The 17,207-nt window shown below is 28.5% G+C and overlaps 1 protein-coding gene across 1 annotated transcript in view; it reads right to left on the bottom strand.

Annotated features, from left to right (window-relative positions):
• LOC145242750 (protocadherin Fat 4-like) overlaps positions 1 to 17,207 on the bottom strand; it is a 140,014-nt gene that overhangs the window by 107,895 nt on the left and 14,912 nt on the right. Inside the window, exons 3-7 of the mRNA XM_080105892.1 lie at positions 15,832 to 15,955; positions 14,700 to 14,842; positions 2,451 to 4,859; positions 1,942 to 2,065; positions 202 to 350 (exon numbers count right to left, since the gene is read on the bottom strand). Coding sequence (XP_079962018.1) covers positions 202 to 350; positions 1,942 to 2,065; positions 2,451 to 4,859; positions 14,700 to 14,842; positions 15,832 to 15,955 — 2,949 coding nt within the window. The remainder of the gene's footprint in view (positions 1 to 201; positions 351 to 1,941; positions 2,066 to 2,450; positions 4,860 to 14,699; positions 14,843 to 15,831; positions 15,956 to 17,207) is intronic.

The raw sequence follows: 17,207 nt of genomic DNA, 5'->3' as shown, positions 1-17,207 counted from the left end.
GACATAACTTTACTAAAAATGAATCTGATTTTATTTGTTATTGTAACATTTTCTAATCATCAACATTAAGAGATTTTGTGTTAATATTTCAGTACAATTTTATGCTGGGAATGGAATATCTATGAGAGGTAAATGTAATGTATTAAATGCATGTGTGTATTATTTGTTATGAAAGTAAATTTGTTTTTATCATATTTATTAGTTCTTTTGTGGTACTGGAGGCAAAGGTCTTGTATTTGAAGTCTGTTCACTGTTCATTTCTATAAGATTCCTTGATTGTGGATAAGGAACAGAAATATCATTTTTGTTTACATGTCCTGATTGAACTGATGATTTCCTGGAAGACAAATCTGAAAAATAAAATATTCTCATGTTATAAATAAGATCAATAATTGTTGTTATAAAATTTCTAAGAAAGAAATGTATTTCAAATATGTATTTTAGATAAATTATAACGCTTTTAGAATCAGTAATTTTGTGTAAGTGTATATTACTTATTTTTTTATTTAAATCTTATAATTTTATTTTATTTTGTTTGTCATTACATATATAGATATGCACTGACAAAAAATAATAAAATAAGATCAGTCATGTGTGTATATTGTATATATTAAATCAGTGTATATTCTTAGTAATGATTATATATTTTTGATGATTAATTTTTTATTGTACTATAGGCAAAGGTTTTGTGTTTGAAATTTATTCATTATTCATTTCTATAAGATTCTTGGATTGTGGATAAAAGCAAATATCATTTTTGTTAACATCCCTTGTTTGAATTGATAATTTCCCGAAAGACAAATCAGAAAAATAAAATATGTTCATCTTATAAATTAATTTTATAGACAGATTTAGTAAAATTTCACATTAGTTTTAATTTTGAAATTTGATTTTTTATAGCAAGAAAGTGTTGAATGGTCAAACAATGTTATTGTATTACAAATATCATGAGCCTGTTTTTCTTCAGGTTGTAATATGAAAAATTTATTATGTGACAGTGAAAAAAGAAATAAAAATTTAAATAATTCATTGTAGTGATAAACAAGTTTAAAAAAACATTCTCTTGCTAAAATCAATAACGTTAAATTTTATGAACAGATTTAAAAAAACTCGTTATTTTTCATTCGTAGTCTAATTTTTCTGCAATTTAAATTTTGCTTATAGGCTTATCTTATCTATAGATCTATGAAAATAAACATAAGCGCCCCATAAAATTATCATAACTTTTGTACAAACGAAGAAGCCTAAAATAACCTGCTAATAATTAAAAATATTACAAGACTAAATATTTTTTAATTTATTTATTGCAGACTAATATCCTCATCTTTCTTAGAAAGAAAGATCACGATAATAGTCAGCAATAAATAAATTAATAATATAACTCATCTCACTAATAGATTCCAATTGAAATAATATATATAAATATTTTTTAACCTAATAACACCCATGTTTCATTTTATACAATCAGAATAAAATATTACAATCCTTCAAAATTTTAACATATATGTTAAAGTTATTTCCTATGTATATCATGAATTTGTATATAAAAATGCAAACAAATTCAGTATCATTATGTTTTAACGCAAAACAATCTCATTAATCTGTTAAATTGCAACAGGAAAAAATCCTAGAAAATAATTTTTAAAACATTAAAATGATTTAAATTCCAATGAGATATTCACTTTTAACTCTAGAATTTTCAGTAAACATTTATATTACCTCGGGCAACACCGGGGAACGAGTCCCTCTAGTTAATATTTTTGTTCACTTTAATATTACAGAAATTATTAATGGCAATGAAAAAAGAAATAAAACTAGAAAGTTACTCAAAATAGAAGGAAAAGTGAAAAAAAATATATACGATTTATTTTCAAGATAAATAAGTGCCTCTTTTATAATTCATAGTTTTTCCTTAAATTGACTTTATCCTTGTTAAATTACCTTCTTTTTGTTGGTCATTTTGAGCATTCTCTTCCTTCCAGCTCAGGTCGGCTTCTGATTGGGAAGGTACAGCAGATCTCCAGGTGAAATAATCTGGTGGAATTGAGACATTTTGTGTATACGTCTGTTCAAAACAACAACAAAAAATAGATTTAAGAATTGCTATAAAATTGATTATTTTTATTGTATACATTTTTAGAGATTAAAACTTTTCTTGTACTAAGTAGATTTATCACATTCAGCACGGTTTGAAAATATAATTATCAATCATAAAAAGAGTAGTGATATGTCAGTAATTTTCTGCTAAAGTGACTGCAAACATAACCATATTAAAGATGTACAGAAAAAAGTTAAAAACCATGTATACAATCTTGATCCACAGAAAGCATACAATAATACAAAAAAGAGCATATCAATTTGTTTTTAGTGTCTTAGTAAAGGGTTTATATATTTAGCAGATGATATGTTTTTAATAAACATTAAAATAAAAAGTTATTAAGATTACTTACTTGTGAGGGAATGTCATTGGACAGTTGTGATTTCTGTGGAAGTGCATGTGCAGAAGTTAGTTGTCTTCTTGATGTTGCCAAGGGCGTGTTTGTATGTGGTGCTTGATTTATTTGCAAAGGTTGAGAAGGATGAGGCCAAGTGTTTTCTGGGTAAGAAGGAGCAATGAGTTGTCTCTGTTCACCAACATATCTATTGGAAGGATCAAGTGCTTGGGCATAGGCCACATTTGATTGACCATTACATCGAATGATGCAGATTGATAATGAAGCTGTAATGAAGACAGCTATTGTGACTGCTATGACTGTAATAATAATGACGAGATTAAGATGCACTTTCTCTTCAGTGTGAAGCTGAACAACATTTAACATTTCTGATGTGTTGTTGCTGATAGTGAGTGTTAAAAAGAGAGTAGTTGTTGCTGATAGAACTGGCCTACCACTATCCTTGACAAGAATGTCAAGCTGATAGGAGCCAGCATTTTGTTGGCTGAGTTGTCTATTGAAAGCTAAGAAACCAGTGTACTGGTTGATGGTGAACATCTGTTTGTCATTGCCTCTGATTATTTGATATTTTAGAAATGCATTCTCTTGACTATCACTGTCGGCTGCCTTTATCTGTGTGATGTTCTTGTTTCTGGCATCAGGGTAATATGTGACATGTAGATTGTAAGGTTTAACACTGGGAAATGTAAAATATGGAGCATTATCATTTTTATCAGTGACCTCAACAATCACATTGACTGTGTTATTGAGAGATGGTGTTCCATTGTCTTTCACAAACACCTTGAAGTGATAAGTATGTTGAAACTCATGATCAAGAGACATAATTGCTGATAGTAATCCATTTGTGGTTATTTTGAAAGGTAAAAAGTGTTTATTGTTATTGGTGATGAGAGAATATGTGAGTTTTCCTCCATCTCCCAAGTCTGGATCAGTGGCATTGATGTAGCCAAGAGTAATTCTCGAGTTTTGATTCTCATCAATGAAGAATTTAAATGTGTCTTTTGTAAATTGTGGCCTTACATCATTGATGTCCATCACTTGAATGGAGAATTTGCTGTTACTATGAAGAGGAGGAGAGCCTTTATCTTGACAACTGATCACAACATCATGGTGCTCTTCTTTCTCTCTGTCAAGAGGATTTTTCAGTGTCACTTCATATTTCTTTGTACCTAAATTCTGAAGCTGAAATTTATCATGATGAAGATGACAACTAACATCTCCATTTTGTCCTTCATCATTGTCTATTACTTTCACATAAGCAATGAAACTGCCAGCTTTGTTCTCTTCAGAAATTTGAACTTTGTTGTCATCCGATTCACTCACAAAATTGACATCAATAATTGGAACATTGTTAACTTGACTTATCACATTTATATAAACAATTGCCAAAGAACTGAGTGGTGGAATTCCTCCATCCTCAGCTTTTACATATACTTTATGTATTATTTCTTCATCTGAGTTGAATTTTTTCTTCAAAAAGATCTGTCCTGTTGTTTCTATTAATTCAAAGAAATTTTTTGCCTTTTCTGATGTTTGATGACTCAAATGATATGAAACTCTTCCATTTTTTCCTGAATCCAAATCAGTTGCTGATAAAATAGCAATTGGTGTGACTTTACTTTCTTCATTCTTTATTGAAATGTTGTACATTTTCTCAGAAAATACAGGAAAATTATCATTAACATCATTGACTGAGATGTGAACATTTAATATGCTTTGTTGAGGAGGAGTTCCAGCATCTTTAGCCACAACTTGTACAACATAAGAATCTTTTGTTTCTCTGTCCAATATTTTTTCTAATTTTATTCCAACCTGTGTAATTCCTTCAACATTTGAAACTGTATATAAAGAAAATGGCTCATTTTTCATCTTTTTCAACTCATAACTAATCTTTGAATTTTTAAATCCCATGTCTTTATCATTAGCATTCGGTATTATTGCTTTTGTTCCTACTATAAAATTTTCATCAAATTCAATATTGATTTGTTTCTTTGGAAATTCGGGTTTGTGATCATTAATATCTTTTATGATAATTTTGATTTCTAAAATCCTTATTGAAGAGGTTCCTTTACGAACAGCTACATCAATGAGTTGAAAGCATTGTTCATTACGTTTACACATTGCTTCTGCATCCAATGTGATTGTTGCATAAAGTTTGCCTGTTTTCTTGGATACTCGGAAATATTGGGAACTTCCAGTCTTACTTTTTAATTGACTGAATGTGATTTGTTTCTTGTCTTCGTATGATATATCTTCCATTACTTTAGAATCTGTAGCAATGTCTCCAATGTATGTACCTGGACTCTTTCCTTCCTCCACTGTGTAAGTCAAGTCGACACTGATGCAAAAGTGCAGAACAGATAAGACCACTAGAGTACTTATCAACATTTTTCTATCACTAAAGATTATCATCTGAAAAAAAAAAAAAATATTTCAGAATGTATTTCTTCTTACTCAAGTTTACTTTTGGAAAAGTTTTTTTTTCTTGTAGAATATTAGTATGATATAATTTTTTCATTACTCTTTCCTCTAGAAATTACATCATTCTAAGCAAATATATAAACTTTATATATCAACTGTATGCATATAAATAAGAAAAGTGAATTTTGTTTTTTTATATTCTGATATTTTTTACTTATTTTATGGACCTAATTGATAATTGCACCCAAGATCATCATCAAAGAGAATCTGTAATATTTTTAGAGTTTGTGAAAACTTTTACACTTATTTGAACTTATTTATATGTTCTGTTATCATGTCGATTTCTATAACAAACAAAAAACATTGACTTGGAAGATAAAATAAGATGAGAAAATTATTATGTTCTATTGATTTGAATTTAGAATCAGAATTCAAATATTTTCAATTATACAGTAGCGTCCAAAACTAAGGGACAAAATTTTTAAACCTAATATTTGTTAGAAATAACAACTGTGAAATGCTGAAATTTTGGCAACTGGTAGTCTTTATTACCCATAATAACATACTAAAATTTTAATCATTTGCAAAGGATAGAAAAAGAATTATAACAATTATCTATTTATTTTCAAAATAGGAACATCCAAAAGTAAGGGACAAAATTGAGAAAAACAATGGAAACAGTATACTATATTAAAATTTTTTGATTTCCTCTAAAGAATAAGTCTTAGTCATTTGTAAACGTTGCATCAGCCAGCACTATGGTGAAACGCCAAAAACTTGACTGCTCTGTGTGGTTGGTTGGTTGGTTTTGTTTTACAGCATATCAACCTTTTTCAGGTTAGTTAATGCTGAATCCAGTGATTTTGAAGAAAAATTTTTTAATGGAATACATTTTTTTAAAGTAATTTTCTATTTAACTCATTGTTGGGACCCTAACAGGTACTACCACTCCAGGTCAGAGTGGACCTGGGAGCAATGGCAATTAAAGGGTGGCTCCACACTCCACAAAGCCCGCAAGCTGGGGCCTCATCATCGGATATAGTTTAAGGTCATATCCAGGACCCGATTACTCTGTGAGACAAGCTATTGTGAAGCTACACAAGGAAAAGCACACCATTAGAGAGATTTCAGAGAAAGTGAAACGTTCCAAGGGTGTTGTAGGCAGGGTCGTTAAATCCTACAATGATACTGGCAAAATAGTTAGTGCTTTTAAAACCGGCAGACCCCGCAAATCTTCGGCACGAGAAGATTGAATAATGCAGCATATGTCATTAAAGGACCGTTTTATGTCTTGCACAGAAATTAAAAGGGTTATGAATAGTACCTCATGTATTAATGCGTCAAGATAGATTGTTTTTAAATGACTGCAAGAAATAGGACTATTTAATCGAACCCCAGGGAAGAAACTACTTGTTAGTTTGAAGAATAAGAAGAGATTAGAATTTGCAAACAGGTATGTAATTTGGACATATGAAAATTGGGCAAAAGTATTTTTCAGTGATGAAAGCAAGTTTAATTTATTTGGAAATGATGGAAAAAACAATGTAAAGAGAGGTATTGGTGAAAGATTAAGTGCAAAGTGTGCTAAGAAAACTGTCAAGTTTGGGGGTAGAAGCATCATGATATTTGGAATTTTTCTAGCCAAGGTACAATGCCTCTTGTCCGGTTACAAACTCGTGTAAACGTGCAGATCTATAAAAACATTGTTTAAAATCATGTTGTGCCAATCATACAGAATTCAGGTTTCGATAGGGCTACCTTTATGCAAGATAATGCCCCATGTCACAAGGCAAAGGTAGTAATGAGTTACATTAGCGAGCAAGATTTCGGAATTATGGATTGGCCACCGCAAAGTCCTGACTTAAATTCAATAGAAAATCTTTGGAAGACCTTAGGAGTGAAAGTTATGGAAAGAAATCCCACTAACATGAAGGATTTGTGGGTGAAGCTTCAAGAAGAAAAATTAGTATCGAGAATTGTCAAGAACTGATTCATTCTTGTAGTCGAACATGTGCAGCTGTCATTGAGAGCAAGGGCTGATTTACTAAATATTGATTGTACATGTATTTTTATTGCTTTTTTTTTTTTGGCTGTTTACATTGCTTTTCTCAATTTTATCCCTTACTTTTGGGCATTCCTATTTTGAAAATAAATAAATAATTGTTATAATTCTTTTTCTATTCTGTGCAAATGATTCAAATTTTAGTATGTTATTATGGATGAAACCGACTACCAGTTGTCAAAATTTCAGCTTTTCACAGTTATTTCTAACAAATATTAGGTTTTAAAATTTTGCCCCTTAGTTTTGGACGCTACTGTATATTAAAACATAGTCAAAATGCTAACTTCAAGAACTTCCACCGATCTGTGTAAGTTTGTATGATAATGACAATAGAAAACATTTTTATCCAACAAGTATTTATTTTTGAAAATCATATTTCTCTTAAATGTATAACTTCTCCTTTACTTAATTTATTGGTACATATGCTGTATACAATGATTTTTCATATATTCCAGTAGGTTACGTAAACCGTCATAAGGTGCCAACACACTTAGACAATGAAATCACAAAAATCAACAATTTATAAATTTGATAGAAATATTGTTGAAAATTCAATAAACTTATTTCAACATGACTCTAACAGAATTGGGAGACTCACTTCAGTCTTTGATTTGATTTTTGTCAAACAAGCAAAGTTATAAGCGGAATGAAGAGTTGCTGAACATGTGCACATATATGCAAATTTAGGTAAAGAATGTCTTAAATGACAAATAATAACCTTAATCCTAACAGAAAAACAACCTAACCTATATTCAATATAGTTGATAAAGATTTGTCAAAAAACATAAAAATAAAATAAAATCTTTAAAAAGTCATTAAAACAAACAATTGTTTGTTATCTGTTGTTGCACTATTTTTTATCAGAAGAAAAAAGTAAATATTTATTCATGAAAAAATAAAATAAAATCTTTAAAAAGTCATTAAAACAAACATACGATAAATGTTTTTTCCTTGATTTAAACTGTTTTCTTTTAATTTCTTTTTCCATTAAATTTTTATTGTATTAAAAAAGTTTTTTCATTAAAATTACCATATGATGACTATTTTCTTCTATAATTATATATTTTATAGAGTTTTAAATATTAACCTGCATTTTTACAGAAGAAAAAATTACAAAGATTTTGTTTGGCACCTACTGGCATTTTACATAACCTGCCAGATTATGCCAATTATAGCAAAGTTATCCAAATATTAATAAGAGATTAATACTTTGTTTAGTAAACATTAGGTACGAGCAAAAATGGACGAATAAAGATAGAGGGACCTAGTCTTGAAAGCCGCTTTATCATCATTTTTTTGTAGGTTTCTGACTACTTTTTGATTGTGCTTTAAAGATTAAGGACTAAACTTAATTTCCAAAAGGAAAAACATATTTGTACACATGAAAAAAAAAAGTTATGAAAAATGTTTTCATGGCGAGCTAACCAATTCAGCTAAATTTTGAAGTTAAATAAGTTCATTGTAAACATCCTTGAAAAGAAAAATATTAGTTTTCTAGGTCTATTTAAAAGATAATTAGTAAAGTCCTAAGATACTGAATTAAATTTAAAAAAAAACACCTTGTTTGTACAAAAAATAGCTTAATTAGACCAAAAACCGAGTGATTCTGTCATTCGCAAAAGCACAACAAACGATGGTTTCGTAAACACGGAATATATGGGAGCTCAAAATTTCAGCCAGTCGAAGACTGTGAAAATGATGTCATGTAATTAAAAAGGAGCCCCCCCCCTCCCCAGACATGCATCCGCACATTCTTATTCTGACCGTTTGTATAATTTTTACCTTTTTAATTTAATTATTTTTCTATGTTCCTGTTTTTAAATAAAATTTTTTGAAAATTATTGTTCAATATTATATAAAAATTATGTTACGCCAAATGTTTCACATTTATTTAAGCAAGGAAAATATTAAAATCTCACATATAAAAATTATGTTAAACCTGTAATTTAAAAAAAAAAAAGTAGAAATATTTTTTTGCTACTATAATTTTTTTATGCGAAAATATTAAATAAACAATGATTATATCGGTAGTTCAAGAAATTCATTTTTCTTCAAATTATATCGGATCCATTAATGCAGAATTTAGGGGCTTTTATCATTATGCTCCTGTAAAAATTAAATAATTTTTATTTAATTGTTATATTTTACAAAGCTTTATTTTCATAAAAAAGCAAAAATAAATTCAATCATTTTTTTCTACTACTGAAAACCATAACTCTAGTAAAGGTATTTTTTGTTTAAACAAAATAATACATTTTCACTAAGATTTAAATAAAAATAATGGGTTTAATATATTCCACGATCATTATTTAATAAATACTGAAAATTTCATTAAAATTGGTTAATTCCTCATTTTTGGTGGATTTTAAAGTAAAGGGAGGGGTCAAAATGTTTATTCATTTTAAGTATCGGATATCATTTTGCATGTACCCAGTAAACATAAATAGATGACACTTTTTAAATTATAGTTATTACCTATTAGCTATCAGATGGGAACTTGACTGACTGACATCATGTAAAAAGAAAGGGAAAATTGCATGAATGGTGTGATAAAAGGATTAGAGAATTATAAAACACAAAATTACAGAGTCTGATTACTATTGCCAAAAAGTACCACTAAGATAAACAATATGAAGAGCTGCAAAATAGAAAACAAAAATAAGAAAAAAACAAAATTGGGCAAGCAGCATCTACATGGGTGATTTATAAGACTGATGAAAGTAATAATAGATAAAAATACATGGATATAGTTATGGAAAGGACACTTGAACAGAGAAACAAAATCATTAACTGGCAGTTATGAAAAAACAATGTAATGAAGACAAACAACAGAAAAGCCAATATAGGCAAGGCAAGGCTCAGGAAAACAGTAAATGTAGATTACTGTTGTAGACAAAGAAATAAAATGGTAAACCACATCATAAGTGAATTTAGCAAACTAATTCAAAATGACTATAAAAATACAAGTATGACTGGGTTGGAAAGATAATGCACTAGGAACTGTAAAAATAACTGCATTTTGAATATGCAGAAAATAATGCAGACACAAACTGTGGACAGTATTCAAAAATGAAAGATGCAGAATCCGCTGGGACATAGAAATACAAATGGACTAACTAATACAAGCCAAAAGATCAAATGTGATAATCGTTAACAAGAAACAAAAAAAATAAGCAGCCAAATAGTACATTTGACTGTCTCAGCAGATCACAGAAAATGAATATAAAGAAGGCAAAAAAAAACAAGCAAATAGTTGGAACTTGTCAGAGAGCTTAAATGAATATGGAACATGACAAATGTACAGTAATATTGGTAATTGTAAGTGTACAAGGAAAAGTTCCAAAAAACATGAAAAAAATCAAAGAAATTCATACAAATGATAGAATTAACATTGTGTAAAACATAGCATTGGGGAAAAAGCTAAAATATTGATAAAAATCCTTGAGTGCAGAAACCAACCTGCATAATTAAGTTACACCATACAACAACAAGTGATTTAAAAAATAATAACACTGCATAAACACAACTAGAAAATGCATTGAAAGAACATGATGCTGATCCCAGGAAACAGAAAATGTCAGGATAGATATGTGAAAAATCTCATAATCTGATCCCCAATGAAAAACCAAAATGGAACCAGCCTTGATTAGTACCACACAAAGCGGTCATTAAGAATCAGTGAGGATGGAAAAACTGAGAAAGAAGCGCACACAATTTAGATCTTCACTGGAAGCACTTAGTAAGTATTGGAATTCTGGGGTGCTTAATGGTAGCCAAATTCAAGAAAAGACCAATAGTCATTATCAGCAAGAAATCAATGGTAAACAGTGTGAAAATGTGGAGTGAGTTGCAATGAGTCTCTGTAAAAGCAGAGTAGTGAACGTCTTGAGAAACATATCACTCATATTCCCGGGAACGTGGTCCGTTTTTAATAGTGACCGATCACTGATAAAGACTCGTGTCAGAATTCCTGAGTAAAAAAAAAAAAAATTAACAAATAATTTCATTACTTCTGAATAAATTTTCTTTTCTTCTAAAACATCAACATTTGCTGAAATTTTTATTATTTGTAAAGTTTCATGAGAGTTAACTCCCTTACATTTGCTGGTCTTTCATTTTTATTTCACATTGAAAATCAGTTATGAACTATGTTGGGTAATTTTGATCCGTCCACATATATACAGAGTATTAACATTCATTATCAATAGTAAGATTACCTATCCCAAGAATGGTTCATAATACTTAGGTATCCTATGACTCTTTGAAACATACAAAAGAGGAAGAACATAAAATACTTGAAAGTAATCAAAAACATACTTCTATGATGACAAGTGTATGAAAACAAAATAAATGACTGATTTAAGATTTCTACTTTAATGGAGAAACAATTAAATCTTGTCTCGTTTAGATGATAAAAACAAGCATGAGCCAAATATGAATTGATATTTTTCTTGATATTTATTTGTTTCCTCTCTTCTGGTATGTATCAATCGGAAAAGATGTTAAGGAGTAAAGGGCTATTTGCAAATGGCCTTGACAATGAAAACGCACTGGACATCTTAATAATAATCGTTTGTTAGATCTTACCTTTATTGGAAACTTTGTAAATATCAAAAGGCATAAAATATAATATCCTAAATATAGTTATTTCATGTATTCTTTTTTACTTTAAATCAATACATAAAAGAAACTATTTCATTTTTTCTATTTTACAAAAAATCATGAATTTATTATATTTATTTAAATACTGAAAACAAAACCTATCATAAATATATTGTGTATATCATTAATTGAATACAAGTTGCTATTTTACTTAGAGTCAGGGGCAATTGTGGTTTCATGCCTTTCTTAACAGTAAAAGCACATAAATGATCACAACTAATGCAATGTGATTTGAACTTGACTTGCTAATTTCATAGTCTGCTACATTATCTATAATGTCAATCACGCAGCCCCAAGATCTATTTTCTTATTAAAATATTGATAAAATTGTTGAAGATTATATTAGAATTTGGATAATAGATTAAAATATTTACAGGAAAATAGTTTCTTTTTTTTTCTTTTTTTGTAAATCTATGTAATAATCTGATTATCTATTTGAATATTTTCATTTCTTTTGCACAGACTAAAAATTGCCCCAAAATTGTGTTTTATTAAATGAGCCCAACTAAAATTAAAATTTTATTCAATGTAATTGTTTTGAAATTTTACTTATGATCTTAAGTCATGCTAAGAACAAAAAAAAAAGAAAGAAAAAAGATTAAAACAAAAAAACAAAATTGTGAAGCTTTTGATTATTATTCTAGAATATATACTTATATATATAAACAATTAGAATAAATTTATTTTTTAAATATTAATATACCAACAGAATCAATTAGATATTCATTTTTATAGCAAAGAGTGACAATAAATAAAACAAAATGGTGGATATAGGTTTTGTAATGGCGTTTATCAAATGAAAGATGGACGATCTTATCAAATTTGTTTAACATTTTGTTAAGTTTAATTTATTTGAAATATATTTGAATTAAACCAATTACATTTTAGCAGGATTTTTATGCTTGAAATATATATTTTTCACAAACTTATTTTTCATATGTGATTTTTTAAAAATCCATCATGTTTGCAAGAAATAATAAATGTGTCAGATTTTAAGGAAATTTTTACAAGATGATTTTCATTTTTTTCTGAAAAGAAAAAAAAGTAGAAAAATATGTTGTTCTTACCTTTGTTGAGAGTGTGAATATATTTATTTTAAAACTTATTGTCCATGGGTAATCATATAAAATAACATCCAATAAGTGTGATAAAACTTAAAAGTGAATTTATGTCTTTGAGGATCACAAAGTAGTAGTAGTCCTAAGAAGTATTTTTATGTGTAATGGCTGCATTCACTAGAGGAAGGGGGTGTTGAAGTTGTTAAATAGAATGTACACAATGGCACTGCCCCACCCAATATTCACATTCATGCTTCAATTGAAATTTATTTTTAATTAATCTATACAATTGTTTTAAAATTTACTTTTGATTTATCAAATAACAAATAATAATATAAAAGTTACTTCGTTTCATTACTATTTTAATTTTAATACTTTGTGCTTTTGTTCCCAGAATGCAATATTCTTATGAACATATTATTCATCCTTTATTGTCTACATTTTTCTCTCTATCTTTGTCATTCTAGATTGTTTCCTTTTCATACTAAAAAAATGAATATTAATGCTGCATTATCTATTTGGATTTTGTTAAATATTTAAATCTGTACAAATACTCATATTATCTAAAAATATTATTGATATACTTAAATTAGAATACTAAAATAATTATGTGTGTGTGATGATTTAAACTCAATGTTTTGAATGATTTTCTTATGTTGATGTTTAAAATTATAGATTACTCAATTTACATAATTTTTATGAAATGAATTTCAAAGAGTGTTTTTAATATATTTATGTATTTACAAAATATAAATATTGGATTTTACCTAATTGTTTTGATTGTGGAATATGGTTGTATGTCTATTGTGTTATTTGCTTTCTTTTAATCTGAGCTTATTTTATACATAATGTCTACTGAGTAATGATTCTGTCTTTAATGTATGTTTCCACTTTAATTGTATAAGATTTCTTTCTTTATTGATATGGGAAAAATATGTCTTGCTTGTTAAAATTTCAAAAGTGTATCATTAATTTTCAAAATAAAAAAATAGATTCTTCTCGTTAAATAATGATCCTAGTATTGCATATAACATCATTTTATTCACAAAGTACATTGGAAAGTTTATTGTTTATTCAATTATTTTGCATTTGCTTGATAATAGTTTTTTGTGCAAAACAATACAAATCTAACTGTTTTATGTTTCAGAAGGATTGAGATATGAATTGATTATTTGGATTATTATGAGTACTATTATTATCTTGGTTCTTATATTTACTACATATCTGCCAATGTAACCTCTGGCAATAATAAGAAATAATAGATTAGAAAATTGCAATATGAGTAAAAGCAAAATAGTAATTCATAAAAATAAGTAGTAATAATACACATCTACACAAGATAAAGTTTATAGTTCCTATAAGTCATATTAAAATTGCCCATGAAAATAAAAACGTTGTTTACAAATCAGTTTTACATTACTGCCTTCTGGAGGTTAAAGTTTACAGGTAATAATAACTGAGAATAACTTAAATTTACACTTCTACACATCTATGGCTGATGGAACGAAAACAATCTACCTACATGGATTAAATGAAGGGTTCAGTTTTAAATTCCATACATGATTTCAAGTTTGACTAGATATATTTGAAGAAGGTTGGAGGTTACATTGGCCAAACTCTTTTAAATCTCACAATATAGATGAAAATAGTACTCTGAATAATCCAAATGATTGTCTTAGAATCTTAGATTTACTTTATTAACTTTTCATTGAAATATTTTAGAAGTAATGTGCACTATAAGTATTTTATCAATTGTATAACTTTATTGTAATATTTAATTGCACATAAATTCTAATCATGTTCCTTTGATGACTGTTAGTTTAAAGATATTCTTAGGACATAACTTTACTAAAAATGAATCTGATTTTATTTGTTATTGTAACATTTTCTAATCATCAACATTAAGAGATTTTGTGTTAATATTTCAGTACAATTTTATGCTGGGAATGGAATATCTATGAAAGCTTAATGTAATGTATTAAATGTATGTGTGTATTATTTGTTATGAAAGTAAATTTGTTTTTGTCATGATCATTAGTTCTTTTGTGGTACTGGAGGCAAAGGTCTTGTGTTTGAAGTCTGTTCATTGTTCATTTCTATAAGATTCCTTGATTGTGGATAAGGAGCAGAAATTTCACTTTTGTTTACATGTCCTGATTGAACTGATGATTTCCTGGAAGACAAGTCTGAAAAATAAAATATTTTTCATGTTAAAAATAAGATGAATCATTGTTGTAATGAAATTTATAAGAAAGAAATGTATTATTCTAAATAAGTATTTCAAATATGTATTTTATATATATTATAACGCTGTTAGAATTAGTAATTTTGTGTAAGTGCATATTACTTATTTTTTATTTAAATCTTATAATTTTATTTTATTTTGTTTGTGATTACATATATAGATATGCACTGACAAAAAAAAAACATTGGTCATGAGTGGATATGGTATATTAAATGAGTGTCAGTGTATGTTTTTCCTTTATATGTCTTGTTTTTTAAAGTATGTGCATAATTCATTTCTATAAGATTCTTTGATTGTGGATAAAGACAAAAATATCATTTTTGTTTACATCACCTGTTTGAAGTGATGTTTTCCTGGAAGACCAGTCTGAAAGATAAACTATTCTCGTGTTATAAATTGATTACGTGGATTTTATAGACAGATTTAGTAAAATTTCATATTAGTTTTTATTTTGAATCAAGATTTTTTATAAAAAGAAAGTTTTGAATGGTCAAATAATGGAATGTTATTGTATCATCATTAGCCTGTTTATCTTTAGATTTTAATATGACAAAAATTATTAAGAGACAATGAAAAAAGAAATTAAAAAAATTAGTTAATTGCACTGATAGACAAGTTCAAATAATATTCTCATGATATAAATTAATCACATTAAATTTTATGAACAGATTTCAGAAAACATTTTTCATTCTTAGTCTAATTTTTACTGCAATTTAAATTTTACTTGCAGTTCTATCTTATCTATAAATATATGAAAATAAATATAAGCTTTTGAATGATTAATTAAAAAAATACTTGTGTAGTTCATGCATCCCTTCATGTTACCAGAGCATTTTGAATAATTTATTTTCTCCATTTCTTTTGTCTTTTTGAGGGTATAAACAAAGTAAATAATAAAACATAACACAGTTCATTATTGTGATAAGTTACCTGCTCTTTGTTGACCATTTAGTGCATTTTCTTCCTTCCAACTCAGGTCTGCATCTGATTGAGAAGGTACAGCAGATCTCCAGTTGAAATAATCAGGTGGAATTGATACATTTTGTGTATACATCTGTTCAAAGGGATAAAAACAATTACAAAAATGAAATAACAAAATAAACATATATGGACATAAAGTACCAAAGATTAACAGCTACCCACCCAAAAAGAAAATACAAAAATCTTTTTACCGATTACACTGGTCAACAAAAAATTTATTGTCTACGTTTGTTTAACTGATTTAGGATGAATTTGTTGCACTAAATCCGAGAATCATATTGGTTTTACTCAATCAGGTCAAGTTTTTGAACTATGGCTACATGTAGTTTTTTACGTTTTTGTTCACATGTATACATGTGTGCAACATTTTAGAAGTTGGTGGGGGTAAAATGTCATGTTGAATAATTGTTTTGATTGGAAATGATTATTTTAATGATAAGAAGTATTCAAGTCTGATAGTTCTGGGTGATTAGGTTGAAAAGGGATTAGTTTGAAGTAATAAAACCTCGAAATATTCCAAAAATTGGTGTTCAGCATATATGAATGAAGACTGGTCTGTATAGGAGGAAGTAGTGCCTTGAGAAGAAACGAACACCCTCAACAACCTTCTCGCGTGGAGAGAGAGACAGAATACTCTTCCCACCGCTGCACATCAAGCTCGGCTTAATCAAGCAGTTCACCAAGGATGGTGACTGATTCACTTACTTGTGCCAGGTTTTTCCAGGATTAATCATGGAGAAGTTGAAAGCTGACATCTTTGATGGTCCTTAGATCTGGCAGCTTGTCAGAGATCAAGAGTTTGAAAATTCAATGAAGGAAGTGCATCTGGAAGCGTGAAAGTTATTTGTTCTGATAGTGAAGAACTTCCTTGGTAACATTAAGGCTAGAAACAAGTCAAAACTTGTCAATAACATGCTGACTGCGTTCAAAAACTTGAGCTGCAACATAAGCATCAAGATGCACTTCCTATTTTCACATATGGACCAGTTTCCTGAGAACCTAGGTTCAAGTGACGAGCATAGAGAGAGATTTCATCAGGACCTGAAAGAGATGGAAACCAGGTATCAGGGTTACTGGGATGCAGTCATGGTAGTTGACTACTGTTGGAATCTGAAGAGAAACCTCACCACTGAGCATTCCAGGTGTTCGAAGAAATGGAAGTTCAAGCCCTGAAGATTGAAAAATGATGAAGCAACATGCAATTTACATGTACCTAACTTTATCGATACACACCATTCAGTTTACAGTAATCGATGTTTCTATTCTGTAACTCGATATATTTTGTTGGTAAAACATTTTTTTCTCTTAAAAACATATTTAGGATG

Source organism: Euprymna scolopes, chromosome 21 (assembly GCF_053919585.1).
Source record: "Euprymna scolopes isolate OS-2025 chromosome 21, ASM5391958v1, whole genome shotgun sequence".
NCBI lineage: Eukaryota > Metazoa > Mollusca > Cephalopoda > Sepiida > Sepiolidae > Euprymna > Euprymna scolopes.
Note: the sequence above shows the minus strand (reverse complement) of the source record. Positions and strands in the feature narration are given on the sequence as shown.